This window comes from Taeniopygia guttata, chromosome Z, assembly GCF_048771995.1.
Source record: "Taeniopygia guttata chromosome Z, bTaeGut7.mat, whole genome shotgun sequence".
Taxonomy (NCBI): domain Eukaryota; kingdom Metazoa; phylum Chordata; class Aves; order Passeriformes; family Estrildidae; genus Taeniopygia; species Taeniopygia guttata.
The window spans coordinates 63,332,368-63,359,208 of record NC_133063.1 but is presented as its reverse complement, the minus strand read 5'-3'; the positions used below and the strand labels follow the sequence as shown (position 1 = coordinate 63,359,208).

Here is a 26,841-nt window from a genome sequence, read left to right as displayed (position 1 = left end):
TTAAATTTTTAAAAGTGAGGGTTGTTTCTCAGGTGTGCAATGCTCTGGGCCATTTTCTTGGTCTGGTTTCCTTTGCTTGGGTCCCATCTGAGTGCTCAGTTCGGGTACAGGCTGTAGGTGCTTGGTGCACTCCTGGAGTTACTCTTGGATCCCTTGAACAACAGGGTTTGGCCCACGAGGGGAATTTGTGCTGCTTTGTGACAGAGGAGAACTTCCCCAGCTATTTTGCGTTTGCTGTACGGAAGGTTGGTTATTGCTCTGCCTAAATTCACTGGCCAATATAGAGTGCTTGCATTGTGATGTCAGGGCATGGTTGCCATGTGGTCATGGTGGCATCAGAAGGTTGTCTTGGTGCACGGAAGGCCTCAGTGTCAGAGCAGCCCTAGGGCTCGCTCAGGGCAGGAGCATCCTCCTGCTTGAGGCGTTTGTCAGTGGGAGCTGCCCACTGACAAGAGCCTTGATTTTTCTGATGGTGGAGCAAATCTGCACAGCAGTGCTACAATGATTGAGAAGGTTGCTGCTGTAGCTATTGGAGTTTATGGCGTTTGTTATTCCAGCTATTACCTCACTAACCTGGCACGTAAGTAGAGGTTTTCCCTGGGTGTACCCGAACGTGGCTTTTGTATGTCTTCCTGCTCTTTCTTAGTGCCTGAGCTATTTTGAAACAGAAAGAGCACTAGGGTGCCACTGGTTTGGTAAAGCTCCTGTCAAGGAGTTCAGCTACAAGGGGATTTCTGTAGCCACAGGGCAGCATTTGCAAGGGAACCTGCAGGGGTTCTGTTCCATCCACGGGAGAGTCTGAGGCAGTAGAGTCTGTCATCTCCTCAGTTTGCTGTCACAAGCAAGACAGCTTTGAAAACGTAAACTGGAGACCTTCTTGGAAGGCCTTCTAACAACTCTGCAGTATTTCCCAGAATTCAGGGAAAGCTTCTTTCTTTCTACATTTTGTCATGAAAGGATTTGACTGTCTAACTTGACCCTTGACTGAGTGTTAAAATAGTGATTCCCTTTGCAAGGAAGTGCAAACTCCAAAGCAGTGAGTGTCTGCTCCTGGACCCTGGAGCTGCTGCTGTGCTGTGTCACAATAGAGCTGCCACATCATAGTGGAATTTTGGGGCAGCTTTTCTGGGCAACTGTTTCCAGCAAGTTAATGAGAAATTGTGCATGCAACTGATTGAAAAAAAAAACCAAACATACTGTAAGGAGAGGATTTTAAAAAGATGTGTTATGTGTTTGGTAGAACAGGAGCATTGAGTGTTAGAGAACAATTTGCATTTTCTTGGTCATGTTTGTATCCATTTAATGGCTAAACAGGCCAAAGGGTAGGCACGCCCAAGACAATTATCTGGATCTCTTTGCTGGTTGTGTGAATGAAATGTGTCTCGTGGAGGGATGTGGTGAAACGGAAAATACTCTCTGTTTGTGGTGCTTGTTCTGTGGGATTCAGCAGCCCAGGCAATTTTCTCACAGCGTCTGGTTCATTTTCCCTTGCCCACTACAGGTCACCTGAAGCATGTAATCAGCAGTGCTGGTCCTAAGGTGAGTGAGAAAGGAACATTTCAGGTTTGTGCTGTTTAGCAATTGTAGAGTAAGCTGTGTGCTTAGCCAGAACCAGTAGGCTGTAGAGGGCCAGGCATGCAGGCTGAAAGAAAATCCATTTTCATGCCTTCAACAACAAATACAACGGCATAGCTGGATATTTCCTAATTTCCAACTCAGAGCCTTGAAGACCTACAAACTCAGTTTTGCAGAGAGAACATTGCTTGATGACACCAGACAGGGATGAATACTTAAGAGAGAACAACTTCCTGCAGAGTTGAATAAGCCCATTTTAACTGAAGTCACAGCAACTTAGATTTCTATCCCTATAAAACTTCATGATACTTCCTTAGAAGATGTGGTTGTAGAATTAGAAGGACAATTTAATGCTGTATTTGCAGTAGAACAGGCAACTTTGTGGCCGGGACGCTGTGTGGGCCAAAAGGACCCAGGGGTGCCGGCCAAGAGCAGCTGAAGGTGGGCCAGGACCTGGCCAGGTGGCCAAGAAGGCCAAGGGCATCCTGGCCCGTGTCAGCAGCAGTGGGGCAGCAGGAGCAGGGCAGTGACCGTCCCCCTGGGCTGGGCAGCGCTGTGGCCATAGCTGGGAGTGCTGTGTCCACTTTCTGCCCGATCGGTCTGCGTCTCACAGAACAGGATGGGACTCGGACTGGCTGCAGACTTAGGATTTATTATGTCTGTATCATACAAGCAAAAAGCAAGAGACACAGAGAAACGAACATCCATGCAAATCTAGATCAAAGACAAGATGGCAGTTTATGCAAGGCCTTTTTCTACATATTCTTTGAACCAATAGCATAAAAGAAAAGTGCAGAGTCATTATACTCTAACCAGTAAGAAAAGGACCCATGTGGGTTTAACATTAACAGAAGGACTTCTATGAACCTCAAACAATATACAATAATTCATTATATAAGATTGAAACTTCTTCTATTTTTGCAAAGCATATATCTAGGACTTTTGACATCTCAAACTATCACTAAGTTCTTGTTCTTTCTTGTTCCTTATGATAAATATAAATGTATTCACTTGGTTCTTCTTTTCCTAGCTTCCCAGGAGAAGGTTTTGAACTTTCCCAGCCTTTTTCAGCTTTGTGTCTACTTTCTGGGGCCTTTTTGCACTTTCTAAAGTTTTTTACCTTTTATATATTCCTACAATTTCCCCACTCTTTTTAAATAAACTATTTCTGACTCGTCACTTATTTATTACTTTGTGTTATATAGCTTCACTACTGCATATATTTATTCATTTAGGAAAAAATGTATAAACTTTTTATATGAAGGTACTTTGTTTTAAGCTCCATAATTTTAAGTTAAAGCATTATTAATGTTGGGTAAAGTAAGGTTTAGTATCTGTATTAGGTTCTGATAAATTTTGGCATTTTTAAGGTCTCAATTTCAAGGTTTAATTTGTGAGTGACTTTAATTAGTTTTGGTGAGGTTTTGTGCATTGTTTGTAATTTTTCTTTTGTATTTTTCTTTTGGACAATAAAAACTTTTTTGATGAGTTTGTAATTTGTTGTGAATAATGAAGTGAATAAGGAATTAATATTAATATTATAATAACAAGATTTTACTTAACTTGTAAAGTTGTTTTGATTAAGGAGTTAAGCTCTACTTACTGAATCAATTGTTTAACTATGTTTCTTTATTTTTAATTGTAGATGTTAAGTTTTTGTATGTTTTTGTGAATGGATTTAGAATGATTAGACAAATTTATGTAACACATTCTTTTGAATTCTTTACAACTCTGTTTATGTGTTAGAAAAGGAAATTAATGGTTGTTTGATTTTGGAGTTTGTTGGACACTGCTGACGTCAGTTCGCATGTTACTGAGTGCACTGGATGTGGTATTAGTTTGTTTGTTTAGTTAATATTTAATCTTATCTATTTGTCTTAATGTTGTTTCTGAAGCAATTGTAGGTAAAAAAAAGCTTGTTGAAATATTTTGTGGTTTTTTTTTAACAGACTGAAATTACTATTGTAATCTTTTGGGTATATATTAATAGATCTTTTTTCTTGTCTTTTTTGAAACTGTTTTAGTACTGGGTGTTATTACAGTGAGTGTGCTAATGTTACATGGTTTGTCTTTAGGGTATGATGGAATGTTTTGCTATGTTTTAGTTCTACAAATGAACTAATAACATTTTGGTAATTTCTGTGGATATTGGTTAATTTTAGATTTTTATCTACAGTGTATGAGTAATTGCACTAAAAACGTAAATTTTTATATTCATAGTAAGAGTGAATAACATTATATTTTGGAGAATTATATTTTTGCTAATTGTTTCTTGAAAATGTGACACAGAAATTTATTGTTCAGGAACTAAGGATCTTTAATTCTTGGGGTTCTGAACTTGTTTTGAGGAGTTGTTTGTTCTAGAGACTTTAATCCCTTGTGGGATTGTTTCTATTAGTAATTTCACTTGGTTTGTTATTAAGTCACTTTTTTGTTAAAGGATCGTGTTATATAGGTATTGGCTAATTTTTTAGTGGTACACTAACTAACCAGATTGAAAAAGGCTTTTTTGGATTTGAATGAGACATACATTTGGTATCTGATCTTGTAGCTTTGGTTAATGTGACTTAGACATTTGGTTTTGGTTTTGTATAGGAAAATTTGCGTTATAAAAAGTAAGCAAAGTTAGAAAACATAAAGTGAACTGATTTTCTTTCATATTATTTTTGTTGAGTTACTCTTTGTTAAAAGAATTTTCTATATATTTTAACTTTTAAACTGCATTTTTTGGAGAGTTTAGAATGTTAATTTTTTAGAATCTAATGATAATAATAAATCCTTCTTTTTTATGTTTTTGTTAAAAGAGCTCAACGGAACAAGCTCTTTACACATTTATCATTATCATTAAATTGAAGTTTGCAGATTCTACAGGTGACATAGGAACATTAGGCGTGACTTGTAGTCTCTGTTTAGCTTACGTTTGTGTGTTTGCTCTTTGACTTTTGGGTTTGTTAGTGTGTTTTGGTGTGTTGTATGGTTTGACATTCTTTATTGGAATTCACTTTGCTTTTCCAGTACTTGTAGAAATACAAGTATACTCTTTGCTTTAAGTTATTAATTGGAAAGGAAAATTGTTTCAAGGCTTTTTATTAAAACAGGAGGATTTTTTTTTTAGTTTTGTTTGTGTCTTATTTGTAAAATGCTTAAAAGTTGGTGGATCTGGTTCTGCAAAAGAACTGTTTAAAAAATTTTTAACACATAAAGCTTTACTTAATTTTATCTGTGGTATTACTTCTGCTCCCCTCTTCTGTTGATCTAAATGTGTTTTAATGTGTGATGTGTCTTTTTAACAGTTGTTTGATTTGTGGGGGAGTGGGGAATACTAAAGGTGTGATGAACATTTTAATTTATTAGGAATGTTGCTACTTTTTGAGATAATTATGTGGAGCTATTGTTTTTTTTCATTTCCTGGGGTACACGTAATGAAGTAAATGTTTGTAAAAAATGTTGATAGGTACGATTACTTGTTCTCTTGTGTGGATAGAGGTAAAATCTGTACTTGATAGTGAATCTACTGAAACCTGAATATTTTTAAATATCTCAAAAGAAGGGTATTTAGTGATGTTTGTTATAATTGTAGATTTTATAAACTTTGTGGATTAAGAGTTGTTGTAGAAACAGGGGTTTGCACAAGCTGACAATCAGGGTAACTGTAATGATAGCTTTAGCTTGGGATTTAGAGATACGAAACAAGTGTACAAGTGCTTGTGTATTTTGATGAAAAAAGGTATGACTCAATTTTGTGTACTCAAAAATGTTTGGTAATGTGTTTGAGATAACTATGGTCCATTTATTTGTTCTTGTATTTCTTTTTGCTAAACATCTTGGTAAAGATGAATGAGCTTTAATATGAGAAATAAAATATAGGTTAGTTCTGTGTTGTAAAATTTTATGAAGACATGAAAGCTAGCAATATAAATTATTATTACTAATATTTTTTAAAACTATTTTTTTACTTACATTAGTAACATAGGTAGAATCTGTAATTAAATTGAAAGGCTTTGAAAATAGCTGAAAAGCTTTAACAACAGCAGCTAGTTTAACTACTTGAGGAGAACTTTCTACTATTGGAATATTCGATTTCTAATTTTTTGTTGTTTGATTTAACTATACAGTTACTGATTTATGTGTTTTTCTTGACTTATTAGTGAAGAGCGTTGTATTACTTAAAGGCCCTTCACTTAGCAAGGGCTTTTTTTGAAACTCAATTTTGTTTGTAATAATTTGTGACTTGGATAATGAATGGAACAAACACCTGAAAAACTTAACAATGCATTTTCTAAATCATCTGAATTTTGTAATGTCTAATCTAAATAATCTGTATTTAAAGGTAAATATAGAACTGTAAAGTCTTTGCCTGTTAAGGTTAATAGTCTTGCTTTGACCTTAATTACAATTTGTGTTATTATCTCTAGGGTTGTAGAAACTGTTTTTGGAGACTTGTAGGGAAGAAAAACTTATTCTGCTATTAATAATGGATTTTTCTCAGATGGATCTCATTGGAAAATGAGGCTATAAAGTTGTAGCTTCTGTCTCAAAGCAGTCAGGAAGAAAGGTTTCTTTGGAGCATAATGATGGGCTTGTCTTCTTTGGAAAGTTTTTGTGACTTGTTATGCTGAGTTGAGCTTCAGGTGTTAAAATCTTGGGAGATTTAATGTCAAAGTTTTCTCTCAGTAGATCAAAAAGCGGAGCAAGTTCATCGTTGGTAATTTTCAAAATAGGTTTCATCTTGTTAATTTCTCTTAAAAGTTGCTGTAAATCTTGCAAAGTGTTGATGTTGACTTGAAGTTGTATCTTTTGGGGTGAAATTGTTTGTTTTGTTATCTTCTATCTTAGATATTTTTAGGGTGGGATTTCTTGTATCTTAGATGTAGAAATTCTAGTTCAGTCTTTTGGATCTCAGTAACAGCGCTGTCACAAGTTTGTTTTATCTTTGTCTGTGTTGGTGCTGCAATGAGTAGATCATCTATGTAGTGTAGAATCGTGGACTGTGGATGCTTCTGTCAAGCTGTACACGGTACTTGTGTGACAAAATATTGTTAAATTGTTAGAGAATTCTTCATCCCTTGTGGTAAAGATTTCTAGTGATATCTTTGCATTGGCTTTCTTTGCTTGATGACTGGAACTGAGAAGGCAAATCTTGGGGCATCTTCAGGATGAAGTGGTATGTTGAAGAAACAGTCTTTTATATCGATGATGACGAGAGGCCAGTTTCTAGGAATTATTGATAGAGAGGGACGTACAGCAGCTGTCTTCCTTTCAAGACTTGTAATAGTAATCATGGATTCACTTTCTAAACAAACAGTAGTTCTTCTGATCCTTGTGAGTGTTCTCATAGGTGATATTAGGTGTTAGTTATGGGCTAAAACAGGAGAGAAATTACTGAGACATCTGCACCGTATCTGGTATGCCTGTAACATAATTGTTCTACCACGATGAGTTAGGCCACAAGTCAGTTCTGGTTGGTTTAGAACATACTTCTAAGTATGTTCTACTTAGAAGACATGTAGCATTAGAGTAGAAAACACATCTGGATCAACTTGGTACACCGTTTGATTGGTTAACAAAGCATTTTGTTGAGATACATTTTGTTTGATTATGTCTATAGGTAAAGCAATTGTAAAAGCAAGAGGTTTCTAAGGTTGAATTACTGTTGGGGCTTTAAGGGGAAGAGCTAAAACTATTAGCTCTTCATTGCAGTTTACTGAAATGATAACTGGAAAAATTAATAGTCTAAGACTTGTATTGTTGTCTTTCTCTATAATAATTAAAAATTCTTGTCTTTGTTGTGATTTGTTAATCAGACCTGTAGGTATACATTCATAACAGAAATTTTTCAAAAACCATATTAATTTTGAGTTTGCTAACTCCAGTTTTGTCCTTGGAGGTAATAGGAAGGAACGTCTTGTGGTACTGGTGGTAAAGGTAGATATTGTGTTTGGCTTTGAGGTCCCCTAGTGAAGGCTAAGGGGGAAAATTCCCTGGATTCTGGGTTGCTATTACTTGTTTCACCACGCGATGGGTCGCGCTTTGCTTGGAGTTTAACGGTAGGGGATTACTATCTATATCAAATTTAGAATGACAATTTTTTGCATAATATTTCCCTTTTTGATATTGAGGACAAACAGAAGGTACTTCAGATTTTCTTATTGGATCAGGGTAATTCTTTATCACATGACTAGGCTTCTCACATCTGAAGCAGGACTTTTTAGTAAAGGTTCATTGAACAGCAGCAAGAGTTTTTTCAAAAAGTTTTGTCTGTTCTTCAATTGGTTTTTAAAATTTGTTTCTTAGTGAATCATGAGATTGTACTGTAGCAAGATACTGTAGAGTGCTAATTTTACTGTAAGCTGAAAGCATTTGAATAACAGTTGGAGGCTGTTTGGGTAATGTAGAAATAATTTTTTTGCAATCATCATTCGCATTTACAAATGCTAGGTTTTGGAGAATATAAGAATGAGCTGCTTTATCAGGGCATTGTCTTTCCATAGCTTGTATTAACTTATCTAAAAATGTACCATATGATTCATTTGTTCTTTGTGTCATGGTCAAATATGCTTTAAGAGGAGTACTTGTTGATTTGACTGAAATTAAAGTTTTTCTTGCAGCTTGTTTAATATCTCTCAACAATGACCTAGGAACAAAGTTTGTGTTTCTGGTTTATCATATGGCAGTTTGCTAGACAACTTAGCTTCTGAAAATTTTTCATATGTACTACTAACATATTTTTCCCATAAAACCTTAATAGGTATCTTCTGCTGGAGTTCTCATAACATAAATTGTGAATTAGTTAAAATCAGACTTGCCACAACGCGACAATAAGTTGGCATGAGTTCATAAGAGTAAAAAAACACATAATTAAAATAAAGAGAGTTAATTCTGCTTTCCTTCAAACTTTGATTTCACTCTTCGATGTTATAATGTGAGAGTGATTAATACATAGGCCTACTATTATCCCTCCCATAAGAGACTGGCATGGCTAAAATTTCTTCATTTAAAAACTTAAAATCTCTTTTTTTTCCAAAAGATATTGCCCTATCTTTTTCTAATCAGACGTTGCTACATCATGTTCTGAACTAGGCAGATTATTGTTGCAGCAACTGAGCTCTGAGAGAAATCTATCTTGGTTTCTAGACACAGTTCTGGGCTTTCTGCTCAAAGAAGTCTCAGCTTGGTTCCTTAGTAGTTTGTTACTATTGCAACTCTTGGTCTCAGCTTTATAAATTTTCAAATTTTTGTTAATGATTTAGATCCTGATTTTATGATCCTGATTGTGCTTATTATTTTAAAATTTCCCAACATTTCTCAAAAGTATGTCTACATTCTAAAGACTTCTTACACTTTAGAAAGGTTTTTACCCTTTTATATTCGTAAACACTTGTGGGCCCCTCTGAAGCAGAAAGTCCTTGAGGGGCTGGAGCATGTGCAGAGAAGGACACGGGAGCTGGGGAAGGGTGTGGAGCGCAAGGCCAAGGAGGAGGTTCTCAGGGTGTTTCAGCCTGGACAATGGGAGGCTGTTGAGAGATCTTCAGGCACACTTCCATAGATCCGTACATGACACTGCTCACCACAAGTGCCAATTCCCTGCCAAACATACCCTCACTGCATCCCAGTGCTTTCGACGCTGGTGTCGGAGAGACTCCCTGCCTATTGTTTGTTGCATTTTTGTTTTGCTGGTTTAGTAGAGGAAAAGCCCTGTTGATTTTCTCATTTTCCAACAAGCACAGATGCTTCTTCACAATGTTTCCTGCTCTTTTCCAGCACTGGATGAGATTCTGATCCAGTTGTAGGTTTCCATGTCTGCAGCAGCAATAGCAAAGGCATAGATGTCTCTTTCTTACTTTTCCATTTCCGAGCTCTCACAAGCTAAAAGCTCTGTCTTGCAGATATGTCGTCCTGATTCTTGAGTTTTCTAAAGCCTTCTGAGTTTACATTCTATTGGGAAACTTTCCCACACAGTTTCTGTAAATAACGTGTTGTTTTGCATTCCTCCATGGGGGTGGAGAAACTTGATGTACTAGTGCTTTGTGCAATATCTTTGGAGAGGTGGCCCATTCACTCTCCAATCCACTGTCACCTTTGGAGAAGTATAAAAGTTAGAGTCAGAAAATAAACTTTCTCTTTTGCCTTGCAAAGTAGCAGTTAGCTCGCGTTGTGCTTTCTTGTGTCCTATAGCGACACAGATACAACATTGCTTGCTGATGGCAACCAGGGAAGAATATCAGCTTCATATCCATATACAGTTCTGTTGAATTGGCCCGTTTTCATTTGATCTGTGTTGCTTAGAATCCTTTTACTCTGAATTTTTATGCTTTCTCCTTGGATGATATGGTGGTAGATGTGAGAAGGAAGGAGGTAACGGCTTGTCCCTCATGTTTCTCTCTTGCCCCAGAGCACAAAACCAGCGTCACTGTCTGCCCCAGCCACCTCTGCTCCTAGAGAAGAATACAAAGAGGACCAAATTGAGCAGTATGACCGTGAGGCTCCATCAGGGGTCACAGCAGAGCCTGAATCTTCTGAGCCAGTAAGTGCCACTTGTGGGTGGTGCTGTCGTTAGTGCAAGGCAGAGCTGCAAGTTTCGCTTTTGCGTTTCAGAGCTTTCAAAATTCAAAAAGTCAGTTACAAAGAGATCATTGCTACCTGATAGAAGGGAGGCTGGAATATTTATTTCAGAGCAATTTGCAGTACAGGTGGATTAACAAATTTTAATACCATGAGAGCGCATTGGAATCCCATTGCAATTGGAGTTTCCCAATTTTCCTTGGAAGAAATGGTGGTAGATGTGAGAATATAGGAAGTTATAAATGATAGGCAACAGCCTGTCCCTCATGCTTCTCTCTTGCCACAGATGACAGAGGAAACAACAGTGTCTGCCCTGGCTCCCTCTCCTCCTGGTGAAGCCGAAGAGGAAAAAATTGAGAAGTATGACCGCGAGGCTCCATCAGTGGTCACACCTGAGCCTGAATCTTCTGAGCCAGTAAGTGCCTGTTGTGGGTGGTGCTGTGTTTAGTGCAAGGCAGAGCTGAAGTTTCTGACCAGTCAGGTCTTGCTGTTGCTGGCCGAGGATGCTGAGTGCTGGAGTCCTGCCAGGACCCAGCGATTTCCTGCAGGCAGTGACCTCCAGCTAGAAATTGGCCTTGGACCTGTCATGTTTCGGCACCAAAGCCTGTTGCCTCAGGATGAGGGTCTGGCTGCTCAACTCAGTGAAGCTCTGTCTCTTGGGCTTCTGCAGGCCCATGGCCAAGGGAGCACAAGGTAGTGCTGGAGGTCTCAGGGCTTGGTTTGTTTGCTTTCCCTTTGGGGAAATACGTGTTTGGCTGGTGAAATGGGTCTGCAGTTTCTTGAGTATTTATTCAGTTCTACAAAGTGTGCGGCTCAGCTGTCTTGTGACTTTTGATAAGCTGCAAGTAGACGAGTGTATTGTCCATGAATCTGTGGGGGACAAGACCTGGCCAAAGAAACTAAGTTTATAATTGTGAAGCCCTCTTGTGAGGCAAAAAGCAAGGTTCTGTGGATGCATTTTTTGGTGTAGTCTGCAGCTTTGAAAAGTGCATTGCAGCCTGGAGGCGGGGCCGGGGGGAGGTGAAGCTGCAAGTCCATGACTGCAGTCTTGTGTTGCTCAGAAGAGGAAGGACATTTTGAAATGGTGGATGCTGTATTTTTAGTCCAATGGGCAACTTTGTGGCCGGGACGCTGTGTGGGCCAAAAGGACCCAGGGGTGCCGGTCAAAAGCAGCTGAAAGTGGGCCAGGACCTGACCAGGTGGCCAAGAAGGCCAAGGGCATCCTGGCCTGTGTCAGCAGCAATGGGGCAGCAGGAGCAGGGCAGTGACTGTCCCCCTGGGCTGGGCAGCACTGCAACCATAGCTGGAATTTCTGTGCTGCGTGTCACCCTCAAATCCACGGGTGATCAGTCCCCAGTGCACCCCATCCAGCTGGGCAATGGGGCGAGTCGGGCAGAGGGAGGGAACTTCTCCTTGGATCCTGGGGGGCTTTGAGAAGCTCCCTCGTGAGTTCAAAGACAAGCTGGTCCAACAAGCAAGAGAAAGAGGCGCTCCTCCTCAGGATTAGTTCCGAAATTTAATGAGGGCCTGGAGAGATCCCAGGCCACATCCAAACCCGAAGGACATCCAGAGCAAGAGAGGGTGTCCCTGCCCAGAGGAGCCAGATATAGGGGGATGGGGAAACCCGAGCAGCCAACAGAGGAAGGACTTGGGAGTGGCTCTCTGGGGGCAAGGCCTCAGAGTGACCACTGAGGAGGGGGTGGGGGAGGAGCCCCAAGCCAGGGTCCAGTTACCTGGTGACCCTGGGAGAAGGCTCTGGACAAAGGGGAAGGGTCACGAGGTGATGGACACATCACCTGGGAGGAGACAGGGGGATGAGTCAGGGATTTTGGGGTTTGATGGACATACAGGTGCTGATGGGAAAGCTGGGATGAAGCAAACGGATACAAAGAGGGGATATGGAGGGACAAACCATTATGAGGGGATATACAGGGCGAGCACAACTCCACACTGATGTGTCTACATGTGGGCCCCTCTGAAGCAGGAAGTCCTTGAGGCGCTGGGCGTGTGCAGAGAAGGACACGGGAGCTGGGGAAGGGTGTGGAGCCCAAGGCCAAGGAGGAGGTGCTCAGGGTGTTTCAGCCTGGACAATGGGAGGCCCGTGAGGGACCTTCAGGCACACTTCCATAGATCCATATGTGACAGTGCTCATCACCATGGCTGTTCCCCTGCCAAACATGCCCTCACTGCCTCCAAGTGCTGTAGCCACCTGAGGAGGGGACACTTTTGACTTGGTTTGACTTGGTTTGACTTGGTTTGTTAGGAGGTAAAGCCCTGTTGATTTTCTCATTTTCCAACAAGCACAGATGCTTCTTCACAACGTTTCCTGCCCTTTCCTTGCACTGGTTGGGATTCTGATCCAGTTTGAGTTTTCCATGTCTGCCGCAGCAACAGCAAAGGCCTTGCTGGCTATTTCCTACTTTTGCATTTCAGGGCTTTAAAGAGCCAAAAGCTCCTTTGTGCCAAGGCACAGTTGCTTGCTGATGGCAGCCAGGAAGGACTGTCAAATACATAGAGTGCATCAAATAGAGTTCTGTTGAGTTAGCCCATTTTAATCTGGTCAGAGTGACTTAGAATCACATTGCTAACAAAGTGGATAATTTTTCCTTTTAAGAGGTGGTTGTGGATCCGAGGAGAAACGAGATTATAAATGATAGGTAACGGCTTGTCCTTCATGCTTCTCTCTTGCCACAGATGACAGAGACACCAGCAGTGTCTGCCCTGGCTCCCTCTCCTCCTGGTGAACAAGCCAAAGAGGAGCAAATTGAGGAGTATGACCTTGAGGCTCAATCAGGGGTCACACCAGAGCCTGAATCTCCTGAGGCAGTAAGTGCCCATTGTGGGTGGGGCTGTCTTTAGTGCAAGGCAGAGCTGCAAGTTTCACTGTTGCATTTCAGAGCTTTCAAGAATTACAAGGTCACTTACACAAATAGATCATTGCTACCTGATAGTAGGCAGGGTGGAATATTTAATTCAGAGCAATTTGCATTATGGGTGGATTGGCCAATTTCAATACCATGAGAGTGCCTTAGAATCCCATTGTAATCCAAGTCTCTCAATTTTCCTTGGAAGATATGGTGGTAGATGGGAGAAGATAGAAGGTTATAAATGAGAGGTAACAGCCTGTCCCTCATGCTTCTCTCTTGCCACAGATGACAGAGGCAACAACAGTGTCTGCCTTGGCTCCCTCTGCTCCTTGTGAAGAAGCCAAAGAGGAGCAAACTGAGGAGTATGACCTCGAGGCTCCATCAGTGGTCACGCCTGAGCCTGAATCTCCTGAGCCAGTAAGTGCCAGTTGTGGGTGGTGCTGTCTTTAGTGCAAGGCAGAGCAGCAAGTTTCACTGTTGCATTTCTTAGCTTTCAAGAATTACAAGGTCACTTACACAAATCGATCATTGTCACCTGATAGTCGACAGGTTGGGATATTTAAATCAGAGCAAGTTGCATTACAGTTGTAGTAGCCAATTTTAAGACATGAGAGCACTTTAGAATCCCATTGTAATCAAAGTTTCTCAATTTTCCTTGCAAGATATGGTGGTAGATGTGAGAAGAAATGCAGTTTTAAATGATAGGCAACAGCCTGTCCCTCATGCTTCTCTCTTGCCACAGATGATAGAGACAACAGCAGTGTCTGCCCTGGCTCCGTCTCCTCTTGGTGAAGAAGCCAAACGAGAGCAAGTTGAGCAGTATGACCTCGAGGCTCCATCAGTGGTCACAGCACAGCCTGAATCTTTGGAGCCAGTAAGTGCCCGTTGTGGGTGGTGCTGTCTTTAGTGCAAGACAGAGCTGCAAGTTTCTGATGAGCCAGCCCTTGCTGTTGCTGGCTGAGGATGCTGAGATCTTGCCACATGGGCCGTTTCATCGGCAAATATCTCCTCACGTTATCCTAGTGCTTTTGCCACTGGCATCTGTGGCTCTTCTGTCTTGTTTTTGTTCCTTTATTAGGAGGGGAATTCCTGTTCAATTTCTTGGTTTTTAGCAATGCAGATGGATTTTCCTCCATCTTTCCTACCCTTTTTCTGCGCTTGTAAAGATTCTGCTTGCATTTTCTTTTGTAAGGGGGCCTTTCTGGAGGATGCAGTATTTTTGCATGAGAACACATTGTTTGGGGCAGGGAGCTGTTGTGGTGCCAGGCCAGTCAACAGGGCCTTGCTCTTCACTTTCATATTAACAGTCCCTGTGTCTTTTTGCAACCCAGGAAATCAGGAGGTGTGGTGTTTGGGAATTGAGCAGGAAATCAGTGCTCTTGCATTCCAGCTGGTCCTCAAAGATCAGAGAAGCTGGGAGGGCCTAGCCTTTATTCCTGATTGCAGCCCCTTTAGCAGTGTCACTGTGGTCGAGTCCAAGAGAAGCACTTGGCCAAGCACAGATGCTGCAAGAGTGCAGTTCCTAGTGCAATGCTCTGGATCTTCTTGTATTCCATAAGGACCTAAATGCTCCAGATTCCCTGAGAGTGTGGTTTATTGAAGGAACAGGAGAGCAATCTCGGGATTGCTGCTGACTGGGGCAATGGCTACCAAGTGTTGATGTATGTAGGAACAAAAATGATAGTAAAGAGAGATTATAACAGTGAGATCTGTCTGTCTGTTTCTCTATCTATCTATCTATCTATCTATCTATCTATCTATCTATCTATGTAACATTTGCATAATTGAATCTTCTTGGCTTTGGTCCAAAGCAGTTGGAGGTGCAAAGTTCTCATAAAGCATCCCTTTCAGGAGAGGATTAAAGACATGTTCCGATGACCGATTCTGAGCAGGCAGAGCTGTTTCCTCCTCCAGATGTGGTGGTTTTTTCCCCTCAGACATGGTTTCCTCCTCCAGCCTCTTCTTCCTGAAGCCCCCTGTTAACGCTTTAATGTTCAGCCTGTCCCAGAGAGGTGGAAGAATTCCATGCTTTAGTTGGTGAAGAGAACATGAACTCCAGAAGTGTCTCTCACAAGGGCTGAGCTCACAGAGGAAGCCACCTGCAGAGCCAGGATGGAGCTGTGGGACAGGGTGGGGTGTCAGTCACTACTGAAAGACAAACAGAGCAAGGCAGAAGCAGAGGGAGGCCCTCAGTAGACCCTTGAGAAATGCCACACCTTCCCTGTCAGCTGCCTCAGAGGCTGCTTGAGCTTCAGCCCCAGATGGCCCCTGATTGCAGTGCCAGGGTCACTTTGGCATCTGTGCCTCCTCATGGGCAGAGAATGACCCAGGAGAGCTGCAGCACAGTGCTTTGGGAACGTGTGAGCCCATCAGTCCTTGAGTCTTGGTCCTCAAATGTTGTATGGAAAGTTGAAACCCATCTTCTCTTGCTTTCTGTGCAGGTCCTTCCAGAGAAAGAGCAGGAGCAGCCTGCTTTGTCAGAGATGCCATGGCAGACTCGGGGAGAGCTGTTCCCAGCCCGAGAGCAGGAAGAGCAGCTCAGGCAGCAGGTGGAAGAGCCACAGGAGAATGCCCAGGTAAGCCTGACTTGCCAGGTTTCAGAGGGAAGGGCAGGAAAAGGGGCATAAAATGGAGCTCTTGGGACTGAGGAGGTCAGGAGTCCCAGAGGCACTGAAAGCACAGAGCCTTGGAATCTGCCAAAGTCAGCACTGGGACAGGAGGGTTGCACTGGAAGCAGAGGTGGGTAGGGAAGCAGAAAGAAGTGGCTGAATAAATGGGATTTTGAAGCTGCGAGAGGAAAAAGCTGAGCCTGATGGCAGCTCCCAGTCACTTGCTCTGCATTTGTGTGTACAGAACATCAAGGCAGAGTCACAAGCAGAGCTGCCCGGGGCTCAGAGTGCCATCATGGAAGTGAAGAAGGGGAACAAGGAAGACATGAGAAGAATTCAAGAGGAGATGAATCTCCGTCAGCAGAGGGGCGATCAACAAGACCAGGTGAGTGAAAGAGTGGCAGCCACTCCACTCATGAAAGATCCTCTTTCTTGTATTTTACAGAACTTGAAGGAACAGCTGGACACGGAGTTTCAGAAAATTGACACTAAGATGAAGGCAAAGGAGAAGAGGCAGGAAGAAGAAATGAAAATCATCAGAGAAAAACTTAATCGTCTCCCTCAGGCTCTACAAGAGCAAGTGAGTGAAAGAGGGATAGCCACTGCAGTCACCAAACGGGTGGTTTCTGCCCTTCTTGCCTTTCCAGTGCAGGGCTTCAGGGAGTGAGGTGATGCCTCTGAGTGCCATCCTGCTGTAGTGTGTGCCCCAGACACTCTGAAGGACATTTCCTGGTGTGCTGAATCTCAACTGCTGCCCTGGACAGTGGGACTTGTCCTTTGGCCTTTTGGCCAGCAGTCATCCAAATTGATTCCTGCTGGCCTGTTCCTGCTCTCCTTGTTTCTTGAGGTGTTTTTACAGGGGAACATGGTGACCCAGACGGAGGATTGAAACAAGCTGTCTGTACCCCTTGTAAATCTGTTCTTTCCCTTTCCTCACAGTCAATGACTCTTGACTGACAGGGATAAGCCGTAGTCTCTGACTGCTTTCTTCTGTTTGACTTGAGGTGCAAATGTTGACATCTCACCGGGCAGCCTGCAAAGACTTCCAGCAAATGAGTGGCAATGAAGAGCCCCAGGCCTGGCATGAGGTACAGGAACCATCCCCACCAAAGTTACTACAAGTTGAGCATGACCTGAAGATGGTGCAGGAAAAGTGGACACATTTGAACAAGGAGCTGCAAATGTGTCTGAAGCCCTTGGAGTGGGAAAGGAATCCTTGAGAGGAAGCAGAATGGTCATTGTGGCAGTGATCCTTCAGAAAATCCATGAAAATGGAACATGAATCTGGCCATGAACTTGAGTAGAACTAACCTTTGGTTTTGACCCATCCAGTTTGAGAAGTGGACATCAGAAAAAAACCATTTAAGAGCCCTGCATGTGGCTGACAGAACCTTACCAAGGGCTTGCATTTGCAATGGAATTTCAGGCTAATCTCTGCCTGGCACCTTTCTGACAAACTCATTTCTTGTTCCAGATCCACAAGGGCTTTGTCAAACCTGCTGCAGCAGCAGCATTATCTAAAGGAGCCTTTGCTCCCCAACCTGGGAAGTGGAGCCGGGGCAGTTTGCCCATCTCCAGCGCTGCTCAGCACCAGGAGATCAAGGATGACTCCCTGGAGCAACTGAGTACGTCTGCTGTATTTCTTCTCTGAGGGACAGTGTATTGTGTGCATGTTTCAGCATAGCTGTACCAAATGTTTTTCCTGAGATTGGTGTCCCAGGGACATTTAGAGACATTTCCCCACGGGAACTGCTGTAGAAAATCAGTCTGTGTGCTGGTCACCTGTGCTGCAGAGCTGTCGGCCTGCTTGCTGTTGTTACGCAGGCGACCACAAAGAGTTCAAAGCTTCAGGCTCTGGGGCTGCCTTTTGCATCTTCTGGAAGCTGGGGTCTTTGCTTTAAAGTGAGCATCTTGCATTTTGTTTCCCTCAGGGAAAATAGTGAACATGGAAAACCCCATGGGGAAATATTCTGAACTGGAATATATTGGCAGCGGGTGAGTCCAACCACAGTTACTTCTCCATAACCATGGGCCAGGTGTTCTTCTGGTGGAATATCTATGCAGTGTGAAGTCAGGCCAGCTGCAAACAGACATCTATTGCCATATTCAGACACTGGGGATAGATTGTCCCATCTCTCAGTGCTGCTCAGAATTTGTGAGTGTGCCCTGAAGGTATTGTCAGAGACATCTTCATGCTGCCAAGGTCTCTTGCCTGCAGCAAGGAACAGGACCTGGAAAGATCTCCTTGTCTCTCAAGTGTGGGACTGCTCTGTGTTAATTTCCTTAGCATTTTTCTATCTCTCCAAATCATATAGCCACACTAATAAAAGGGGAAAAAACTTGCTTGCCTGAAAGTGCAACCTACTCCCTGATAGCTGTCAGATAACAGTTCTCAGGAACATTTCTTTCCAAGAGTTTGCTGAAGGAAATTCTCCATGGTCAGGATGAAAACTATGAAAACTGCGCAATTTAGAACATGAGACCTGAGATGAAAGAAGGAGCTCTCTTTAGGAGCTGAGGCAGTAGATGGCAGCACTTCAGGGACAGGCCCAGTGCCCATGCACTTGAGAGGAAAATGCATCATCTGCCTTCTGGCAGAGCCCGCCTGCATCCTGCAGGTCTTAGGCATTTGCAGCAGAGATCTCCTGTGTGGGCTGGCTTTCACTGCAAGAGCTAAATGGCTTCTCATTTTTTTGCTGCTTTTTTGTTTCTAGGACTTTTGGATTTGTGGTTAGAGCAATCAACAAAGCCACAGGAGTAGAGGTAAATGTCAACAGCCCCCGCAATCTCTGCTGCACTCAAGGGCTTTCCCCTCTGGTGTGAGCAGCTGTGGCCAGAGCTTTGGGTAGAGCTGTGCTGAAGAGGCAAAAGAAACACAGACTGGTACCAGCCTGCAAAATACATTGGGGACAGTCTTTGTCCTTCTCAGCTGCCAGAAGGAAGGCACGCAGGGCAGCAGTTCATTTCAGAGAAGGATGTGCTCACTCGCTCTCAATTGCTAAAACAAAGGTGGTGCCTTAGAGCATCTCACTGCTCTTTGGGGCGACAGCTTCAGAGTCCTGAATTCTCACTTCTGGTTGCCAGAAAATGCATCTGAGAGTTACTGGTAGTTCCTCAGACACCTGCAGTGCTGCACTTGGGAACTGCACATAGGGAGAGATCTGCAAGGCGTCCCTAGAAACCCTAAGCCCTGCCCCTAGCCCAGGATGTAGCCACAGAGTATTAAGGCATGGATTACTTCTGAATCCCATACAAAGCAGCAGGGAGTGGGCTCAGAGGTTTGTGGGTGAGACACCACTGTTACCAAGTGGACACATCAAAACCTCAGTGGCCATGTGTCCTGTAACTGGCCCCCAAGGGAGTGGAGCAATGGGCTGTTGCAATGTCAGTTCCTAATTGCTGCAATGCCTAATCAGAATGCAGTTTGGCACAGCTTGGCTGTGTCATTGCAAAATCATTTGCTCCATGTGCCTTGTGGTCTCGTGCCACCAACTTCTCAAGTTACTGATTTTCAATGTCATTTTAGGTGGCCATAAAGAAAATAAATCTCCAAGGACCGAGGAAGAAGGAACTAAAAGTCTATGAACTCATGACTGTGAAGATAAATAAGAATCCCAACGTGGTCAACTATTTAGGCAGGTGAGTTGTTGTAAATATTTGTTTACATATTGCAAACATGCAAGATTGTTCACTGGCACAAAACAGAGCTGTAATTATTGGTTAATTATTACTGCTCTGCTCATCTCCAGTGGATGGGAAGAGAATGCATCTTGTCTGCAGGAGTATTCCCTGGCACACATAGTTTGAAAATTATTCAAAAACCTGCATCACTCATATCTAATTAAATTAATAGACTGTAAGTTCACAGCCACCACATTATTTTGGGACTTGACTTTTTTCAACAGTCCTCTTACGTCTGGGTAAACTAACATGGATTTTCCTTGGATTGTGTCCCCTCTTTTCCATTGCTTTGCATGCCAGGAAGACTAGGTGGTTATTTCCAGAAACACGCAGTGTGACAAGTTTTTTATCTGTTCCTAAACTGCAGTTTTTACTTGCTGGCTATTTAAGACATCTCCTTTTCCAAAGCTGTGCCTTTCTTCTTGAGACAGGTTTCAAACAATGCACAGCCTAGAGGGAATGTCTGTTCCTTTTCTTCTGTCCTTGTCACACAGGGACTTGGAAATAAGAACCAAGAAAATAAACTAACCATGCATGTTTACCTCCATGCTCTTGTTTCCTTCTTTCAGCTACCTTGTGGATAATCAATTCTGGCTGGTTATGGAGTTCATGGATGGAGGCACTCTGAGCGATGTCATCAGCAAGACCTACCTGTCTGAAGACGAGATAGCAGCCATCAGTCGGGAGGTCAGCAAGCCCACCTGTGCTTCCGAGGGCTTGGGCAGGATTGTCTGGGAAACAGAGGCTCAGAACAGGAGAGGTTTCATGTATAAACTTTGTTTTCCTAGTGCTGGTATGCTATGGGCAAGTAAAAGTATCTCAAGGGAACTGCCTGCCAGTGCTCCTGCACTCACTGTATTCAGTTCTTGTACTCTTATCTCCTGCTGTTGTATTCTCACTCTGCCTCCTGTATTTGTATTTGCTCTTCTCCACCTTGCCTCCCTAAACTTGTATCTTGAGCCTGTCTGCGCTGCATTCCTTGCCTGTAAAAGCAAAGGTGCTGGTGGCTGGATTTGAAATGATCAGCTGAGAAAAAACAGAGACTCATTTCTCACAGTCCTCAACTGAAAAGGACAGTAGTGCAGCCAAAATGCTCTTTGCTTCAGGAAGGTGACTGATGTGATACTTCAAGTCTGTGCTGAGGCCAGCAACAAAACTCTCGTCATGCAGCCTCCCACCCAAAAGTGACCCGCTTCACACCAAAGAGAGGGACTTTTTTCTTTCTTGGCCAAACCCCTCCTTTGCCCTCTGCATGGAGAAAGCACATCCACTGCAGCAGCAGTCATCCTGGCTGGTTTGCAGGGGACAGTCTACAACAGCAGGTGCTGTTGCTCTTTCAAAAGCTGACATGCCTTTCCTTAGAAAAGTCCTGCTCTGCAAGTGTTGGAGCAGCAACTCTTCCTCTCAATGGCACTGTGTTCTGCCATTACTCGCCATTCCCATGCAGAGGGGATCTTTTAGAGACTCTGTTTCCTTTCTTGTGTGATGAAATCACTAATTTTTGCCCTCCTGCTTCTGTTTCCTCTCTCAGTGCCTGCAAGGATTGGATTTTCTTCACTGGAACCACGTGATCTACCGAGATGTGAAGAGTGACAACATCCTTCTCAGAACCGACGGCTCTGTCAAGCTGGGTCAGTATATTCCTGGTCAGGTGCAGCGTTCAGGGATGTGGGGTGAGGGGCTGCTTTGAGTGGCTGCCAACTCCCCAGAAATGGTGCTGGTGGCAGTGCAGGGCCCCACCGCTGTGAGCTGAAGGCACGGTTGCAACGTGCACAGAGGTATAAGGAACCAGGAGAAGTCAAGAGTGGCGTTGGTGTGTTTGTGTCTCTTCCAGAGGGAGGGAGCTACAATCTAAAGCTTCAGGGGAATAAAGGCCACTGCTGTGAACAGCGTTAAAAAACTGTGATTTTTTTGGAAGTGGCCAATTCCATACTTCCTTGGCTAAAGCCCCAAGGAAACTGAGTGTGGACAGTTCTTCAGGAGATTCAACAACACATAGACTGAGAGTGGGGAATTCTTTTGCTTGATTTCCTAACTTGACCTGGCTTTCATGGTATGTTTATTTGTCCACAGCTGACTTTGGCCTCTTTGCTCAGCTCACCCCTGAGCAGCGTAGACGGAGCTCAGTGGCCGGCACTTCTGGCTGGATGGCACCTGAAGTGCTGACAGGTCAACCATATGGCCCCAAAGTGGACATATGGTCTTTTGGAATCGTGGGCATCGAAATGGTGGAAGGAGAAGTTCCTCACAGGAATGAAACTCCTGTTTCGGTAAGGTGCAAATACTCCCTGATCCCACTTATCTTTCTCACCTGTCCCATGTCCTGTGTGCCATTGGACAAATCCCATTGCCATCTGCTGGCACCACTTCCACCAAGGTCCCCTTCTAAACATGTCCCTGCAGCACATCAGCATCTGCTGTAAATTCAGTTGCATCAGAAGGGAAGTAGCAGTTCAGAAACCTGGCATTTTGGCCTGCAACCTGCCTGACATTTCTCATTTGCTTTTTGAACTCCGTTGGTGCTCTGTCTCTGAAGGGCAAGAATTTTTCAGTGGAGAGGTTAGACATGTGATAAATATCCTAAGAAATTGACGTTACACCTTCCCAGTTTCAATTTTATCGGAAAAGAAAAGAAAATGAAAAAGAAAAAGAAAAAAAGACACAACCACCAAAGCAATGCCCAAGTAGTTTTGTGTAGGAGTGACAGTGGGTAGGACGGTCGGGATGGATGGAGACGAGAGATCTTTGAAGCCAGGTCTTGGAACTTTCGGTTTATTGCAAAGGGTGTGGATGCAGGGCCCTGCTTGGAGCTGCCAGCCACAACTCGGAGCAGGCCCGAAAGGGGAGCCCAAAAGAGAGACCCGAAAGAGTGAGGAAGTTCCTGTTACAAGACAATAAATCTTCTTCTGTGCAGAATGTTCAAATTTTCACTAACCAATCTAGTCCAAGATACAAATACTAGAGTATTTAGCTACAGCCTATAAGAATCATTACATTACCATACTGTGTTACATTTTAAACCCTAAAAACTACTCTTTGGACCCCTTCTGCCAAGCTAGTAGGGTCTGCTCTGACCCTTGGACCTGTCTGCCAGCAGAGGGTGTTGTTTAATCAAAAGGGGATTACCTTCAGCTGGCCATACCATTGTTTTCCAGTTGTTCAGTAACTAAGGCTAGTAACTATCTCAAAGCTTACTTTTCATTTCAATCTTGCTTACAGTTTCCATATTCTCAAAATCTTTTGCCAGGCATACATATTTGTAAAGGTTTTCCGGTTTCATCTTCCCCAACAGTTTTGCTTTCTTTTTCTTTTTTTAACCACAGCACATTGATTTTCCTCCACACTGTAGCATCTTTTCCAAGTCCTGTGGGTCTTCAAAACTTTCAGGCTTTCAAATAATCTGTACATTGCTCAGTCATGTGTGTGGGTGGCCTGGATAAGTTACACTAAACCCTTGGCTGTTTCTGGGTCTTTTAAAAAGTTGATGAGCTTGCAGCCTGGTGCCTGGGGCTGGGATTCAACGTGGGCGGTTGATGCTGGTGCTGTGTTCCTTTCCCATAGGAGCAGGGCCATCCCTGGCTTGCACAGTGCTAAGGGCAGTGAGGACTCCAGCTCCCCACCATGTCCAGTGGCTGAGCTCAGTTGCAGAGAGACAGGATAAAGCCCCCTTTGTGACCTCTGGGGGTGTGGGAAAAGGAAAGAAAGCTGCCATAATTATTTATACTCCAGGGGAGTGTGCTTGCTGTTTTGGGCTTAGAAATTTTCCTCTGGGTTGAAGAGGATAATAACGAAGTCTTTTTGGTCACCATCTAGTTCAGTGCCACCAGCACAGAGCTGTTACTATTGTGATGAGCATTTTTCTGGAGACCAGGCTGCAGCCTGGTGTCACGGAGAGCCTGTCAAAACCTCCCACTTCTTACAGACATTTTTTGCGATGGGGACGCCATTAATGCATTGACTTGAGTATACAAATGAGCAGAGGGTGACCATCGGGATGGTGCTTCTTCTTCTGATTTGAACTTGGAAAGGTTTCCTTTTGCCACATAAAGAGGCTGAAACTTGCAGCTGAGAGACAGAGCTGCAGGTGGCTCCTGTGTGCCTAAGCCGGCATTTTCATCCCAATACATTTGTGCAGGTGTCTTAAAGGGTCTGTGTTGAATATGAGATTCCAAATGTTTGTTTCCTCACCCTGAGGAATACCTGGTGGATCTCCATTCTTGCCTCCCATGCACCTCTGTTTTCTGGAAGAGGACAAGAAGCTCAATGAGTTTTGGTTTATGACCACTGTGCTTAAGGGACCAACAAGCACTGCAGAGATGCCTTTCATGTACTAATCCTTGGAAATAATAGCGTTAGTGTAGCAGAGTCCATCTTCTGAAAAGCCTGTCAAGGTGGTGTGAATCCTCCAAGAAGGAAAGAAGCTTTGTTGATGTAGCTCCCACTAACTGGGTCAGTCAATGAAATTGACTGCCAAGGCAAGATCAGCGGGATGTTGGAAAAGCCGTGGTTTTTTGTTGGTAAAGGAAAGTCATCTTTCCTTTACCATCTCCATCTTACCAGAAACTGCTCTGCAGAGTGGAGCTTAAACAGTGGGTTCTGGGAGAGCAGTTACAGATGGGAAAGAAGCAGGTGGAGCCTCGTGTTTCCTTTTCCTGCAGGCTGAACTCCCAATAGCCAGAGGAGAGAGACCACAGCTGCGGAAGCCCAACCGATTCTCGCCTCACCTGTGTGACTTTCTGAGCTGCTGCCTGCAGACAGACGAAGAGCAGCGCTGGTCTGCCAAGAGGCTCCTGCAGGTAAAATGCCAAGGGGCTGAGGTGAAACAGTGTCTGAGGGATGGGCTCCTCCTCCACCGAGGTCCGAGGCATCAGATGAGCCCCCTTCCTCCTCACCTCCACTCTTGGTGATGTTCAAATGAAAACAGTGAGGAATCCTAGACTGGGCTGGGCTGGCAGGGCTCTGGAAAGTCCTCTGGTCCAAGTAACCTGCAATGAGCAGGGACATCTTTAAAGAGATCAGGCTGCTCAGAGTCCTGTCCCACCTGACCTGGAATGATTCCAGGGATGGGGGCACCTACAAGCTCTTGGGACAACCTGTGCCAGGGTGGCACCATGCCCCGAGAAAAGAAGGTCTTCCTTAGACCTACTCTGATTAGATCCCCATGTCTTTAAAATTATTTGCCCACACTCTCTTGTAACTGGCCCTGTTAAAAAAGGTGTCCCCCACTTTCTTCAAAACCACTCTGAAATCTTGGAAAGCAGCAATAAAGTCTCCCTGGGGCCTGTTCTTCACAAAAGTGAATAACTCCACCTCTCTCCGCATTTCCTGAGAGGACAGGTGCTCTGTTTTCTGGCTGTTTCTGTTGCCCTGATTTGGTGGGATGTTCAGTTTTATCTAATGGCAAAAGAACTGAAGTACAGCAATGCAGGGTAGAGAGACATGAAATAGTGGTGGAGGAACCCAAGGCTGCCAGTCCTGGCAGAGCAGTCTGGAGAGATTTGGCTGTGGGCAGGAGGGGCTGTGAGGGACTCACTGTGAGCCTCTGAGGGGCCGTGGTTTGTGCCCCCCACCCCACCCTTAGAGGTTTCTGGCACACAAACAGGGACAGCTGAGAGGGACTTGTCCCAGCCCCATCTGCTGCCTGGCACGCTCAGGCAGAGGGGAACTGGCCCAGGCTGACTGCCAGGTTGTGTGGCAGAGAGGGAACTGCAGGACCCATCGCCGCTGGACTGGCCCTGCTGGGGAGGAAGGTGCCATCCCACACAGGAGGGGCAGGGCATGGAAAGGCAGACACTGCTTTGTGTGCCTGTGGAAATTAGCACGGTGCTTGTCATTCCAAGACAGGGACCTAGGGGAGTCATTGGAATTTCCTGAAAGGAAGAAACCCCAGGGACAGAAAGCACCATTTCTAGAGCACTAGCAGGGCAAAAATCCTGGCAAGATGGAGAAACCAGAATAAATGGAAGAGTGGGATTCTGGGCCAGGTTTGCCTGTGATGGCAAGGTCCTGCACATGACAATTAAGGAGCAGATGGTCCCATTGTTTTACTTTCTGGGTCTTTCTAGGAACTAGAGGCATCCTGATGGAGTATGTGAGGCACTGAGCTTGGAAGGTCATGGTTCACTGGTCTTTGTTGTTTTTTTTTTCCTTTGGACAGCATCCATTTGTAACATCAGCCAAACCAGTGTCCATCCTGGCACCACTCATCACTGTCCTGAAGTGGATGGAGAAGAGAAGAATGTAACAATCAAGTCAAGATGTCATCGCCAAAACCAATTTCGAGGATTATAGGATTGTAGACGAGGATTTTCATTAAATAAAGTTTCTGAAACATCAACTCACTTGGAAGACTGCCCTCCTTCTGACCCCTACAGAAAACTCAACATTTCCTTTTGAATTACCAGTTGTTTTTTATGGGTGTTAAGTCACACTTATGGCTTCTTTTGTATGGTTTTTAAGTGGGGGAAGGATCTTGTCCATTCATCCTCTCCAGACCACACTGTCTTTGGAATATGGCCCACTAGGCAGCTTTTGGCCAGCTGTAGTATTTCTAGTTGAGGCAGAAAGGGCAATGGCATTTGCAGGAAAAAACAAAGGGAAATGGGGCAGCCAAAACATCCTGTGCAGATGCAGGCCTTCAGCTGTGACTCGAGAGCATTTGGGTGCCTGCCACTTGGATTTGTATCGCGAAGGGCAATATCTTTGGCCGGAGGAGAGCCTTGCTCAGCAGAGAAAGCAGAAAGATCAGAGAGGTGCTCTGAAAGGTCTCCTGCGGTGCAGAGCTGTCAGCGAGTGTGAGGTGAGAGCGGGCCCCGCCTTGCCCGGCGTGGAGCCGCAGCAGAGCCCTGGCAGAGCCCGGAGCAGCCTGAGCCTGGGCAGGGGCAGGCTGCAAGGAGGCCCTTGTAGCTGCAGGAGGCACAGCCTGGCCCTGCGTGCCTCTTGCTGGCAGCGGGCGCATCCTCCGCTCTCAGAGGCCAAGCGCAGCCGGCTGCTCCCGAGGGGAAGCGGAGCCCTGCTGGGCACAGCCCAGCCTGGAGGCATTGGCCCTCTGGAGTCTGCCCCGAGGAGAGAAAGGCCAAGGGCAGCTGAGGGCCGGTGGCCTGGCTCAGCATTCCCACTCTTGTGCCGGCTGCCCTGCGACTCCTGGCAAAGGTCAGCAGTGTGTGCAGCACTCTGGGCACCGGGGCAGGAGCCGGGCTGCTCGGCAGGCTGGAGCACAGGGCAGCGTCCTTCAGGCACGGCGCTTGTGCCAGGGGACCATGGGCCAGCGGGAGGCAGGGACAGCTTGTCAGCTCCCGGCTGCAGGAGCCAGTGCCTCACACAGCTCTGGGAGGCAGCGCCTGCACTTCTGCACTGAGCCACAGCAAAGCTGTGACCTGCAGAGTGCTTTGCAGAAATATTCAGGGCCAGCAGGCCAGCCTGCTTCGTGCTCTCTGGCACACAGCAAGCGCTGTGCCACGCTGCAGCTCGGAGCTGCTGGGAGGGAGGTGTTAGAAATAAACTCTTAGGTACAATTAAATGGAGACAAAGTCATTAAAGCAAAAGAG

The 26,841-nt window shown here is 44.5% G+C and overlaps 1 protein-coding gene across 1 annotated transcript; it reads left to right on the top strand.

The window, feature by feature from the left end:
* The first annotated feature begins 373 nt into the window (after positions 1 to 373).
* Positions 374 to 25,631, top strand: LOC140681781 (uncharacterized). Its single transcript, XM_072922242.1, has 19 exons — positions 374 to 580; positions 1,502 to 1,539; positions 9,968 to 10,099; positions 10,424 to 10,552; positions 12,832 to 12,963; positions 13,290 to 13,421; positions 13,747 to 13,878; positions 15,446 to 15,580; positions 15,858 to 16,193; positions 16,618 to 16,701; positions 17,088 to 17,238; positions 17,545 to 17,608; positions 18,328 to 18,376; positions 19,140 to 19,252; positions 19,864 to 19,981; positions 20,826 to 20,925; positions 21,368 to 21,564; positions 23,953 to 24,090; positions 25,452 to 25,631. Exons 1-19 carry the CDS (start codon positions 502 to 504, stop codon positions 25,536 to 25,538), a joined length of 2,346 nt encoding a protein of 781 aa, XP_072778343.1. The 5' UTR covers positions 374 to 501; the 3' UTR covers positions 25,539 to 25,631.
* Positions 25,632 to 26,841: the final 1,210 nt, after the last annotated feature.

What these genes read in the sequence shown, in the direction of transcription:
- LOC140681781 (XM_072922242.1), top strand. Translation starts at nt 502, where the DNA reads ATGATTGAGAAGGTTGCTGCTGTAGCTATTGGAGTTTATGGCGTTTGT. An exon ending in AGCCTGAATCTTCTGAGCCA is followed by an intron (nt 10,100 to 10,423) that starts GTAAGTGCCACT and finishes CTCTTGCCACAG; the next exon opens with ATGACAGAGGAAACAACAGT. An exon ending in CTGGAATATATTGGCAGCGG is followed by an intron (nt 17,609 to 18,327) that starts GTGAGTCCAACC and finishes TTTTGTTTCTAG; the next exon opens with GACTTTTGGATTTGTGGTTA.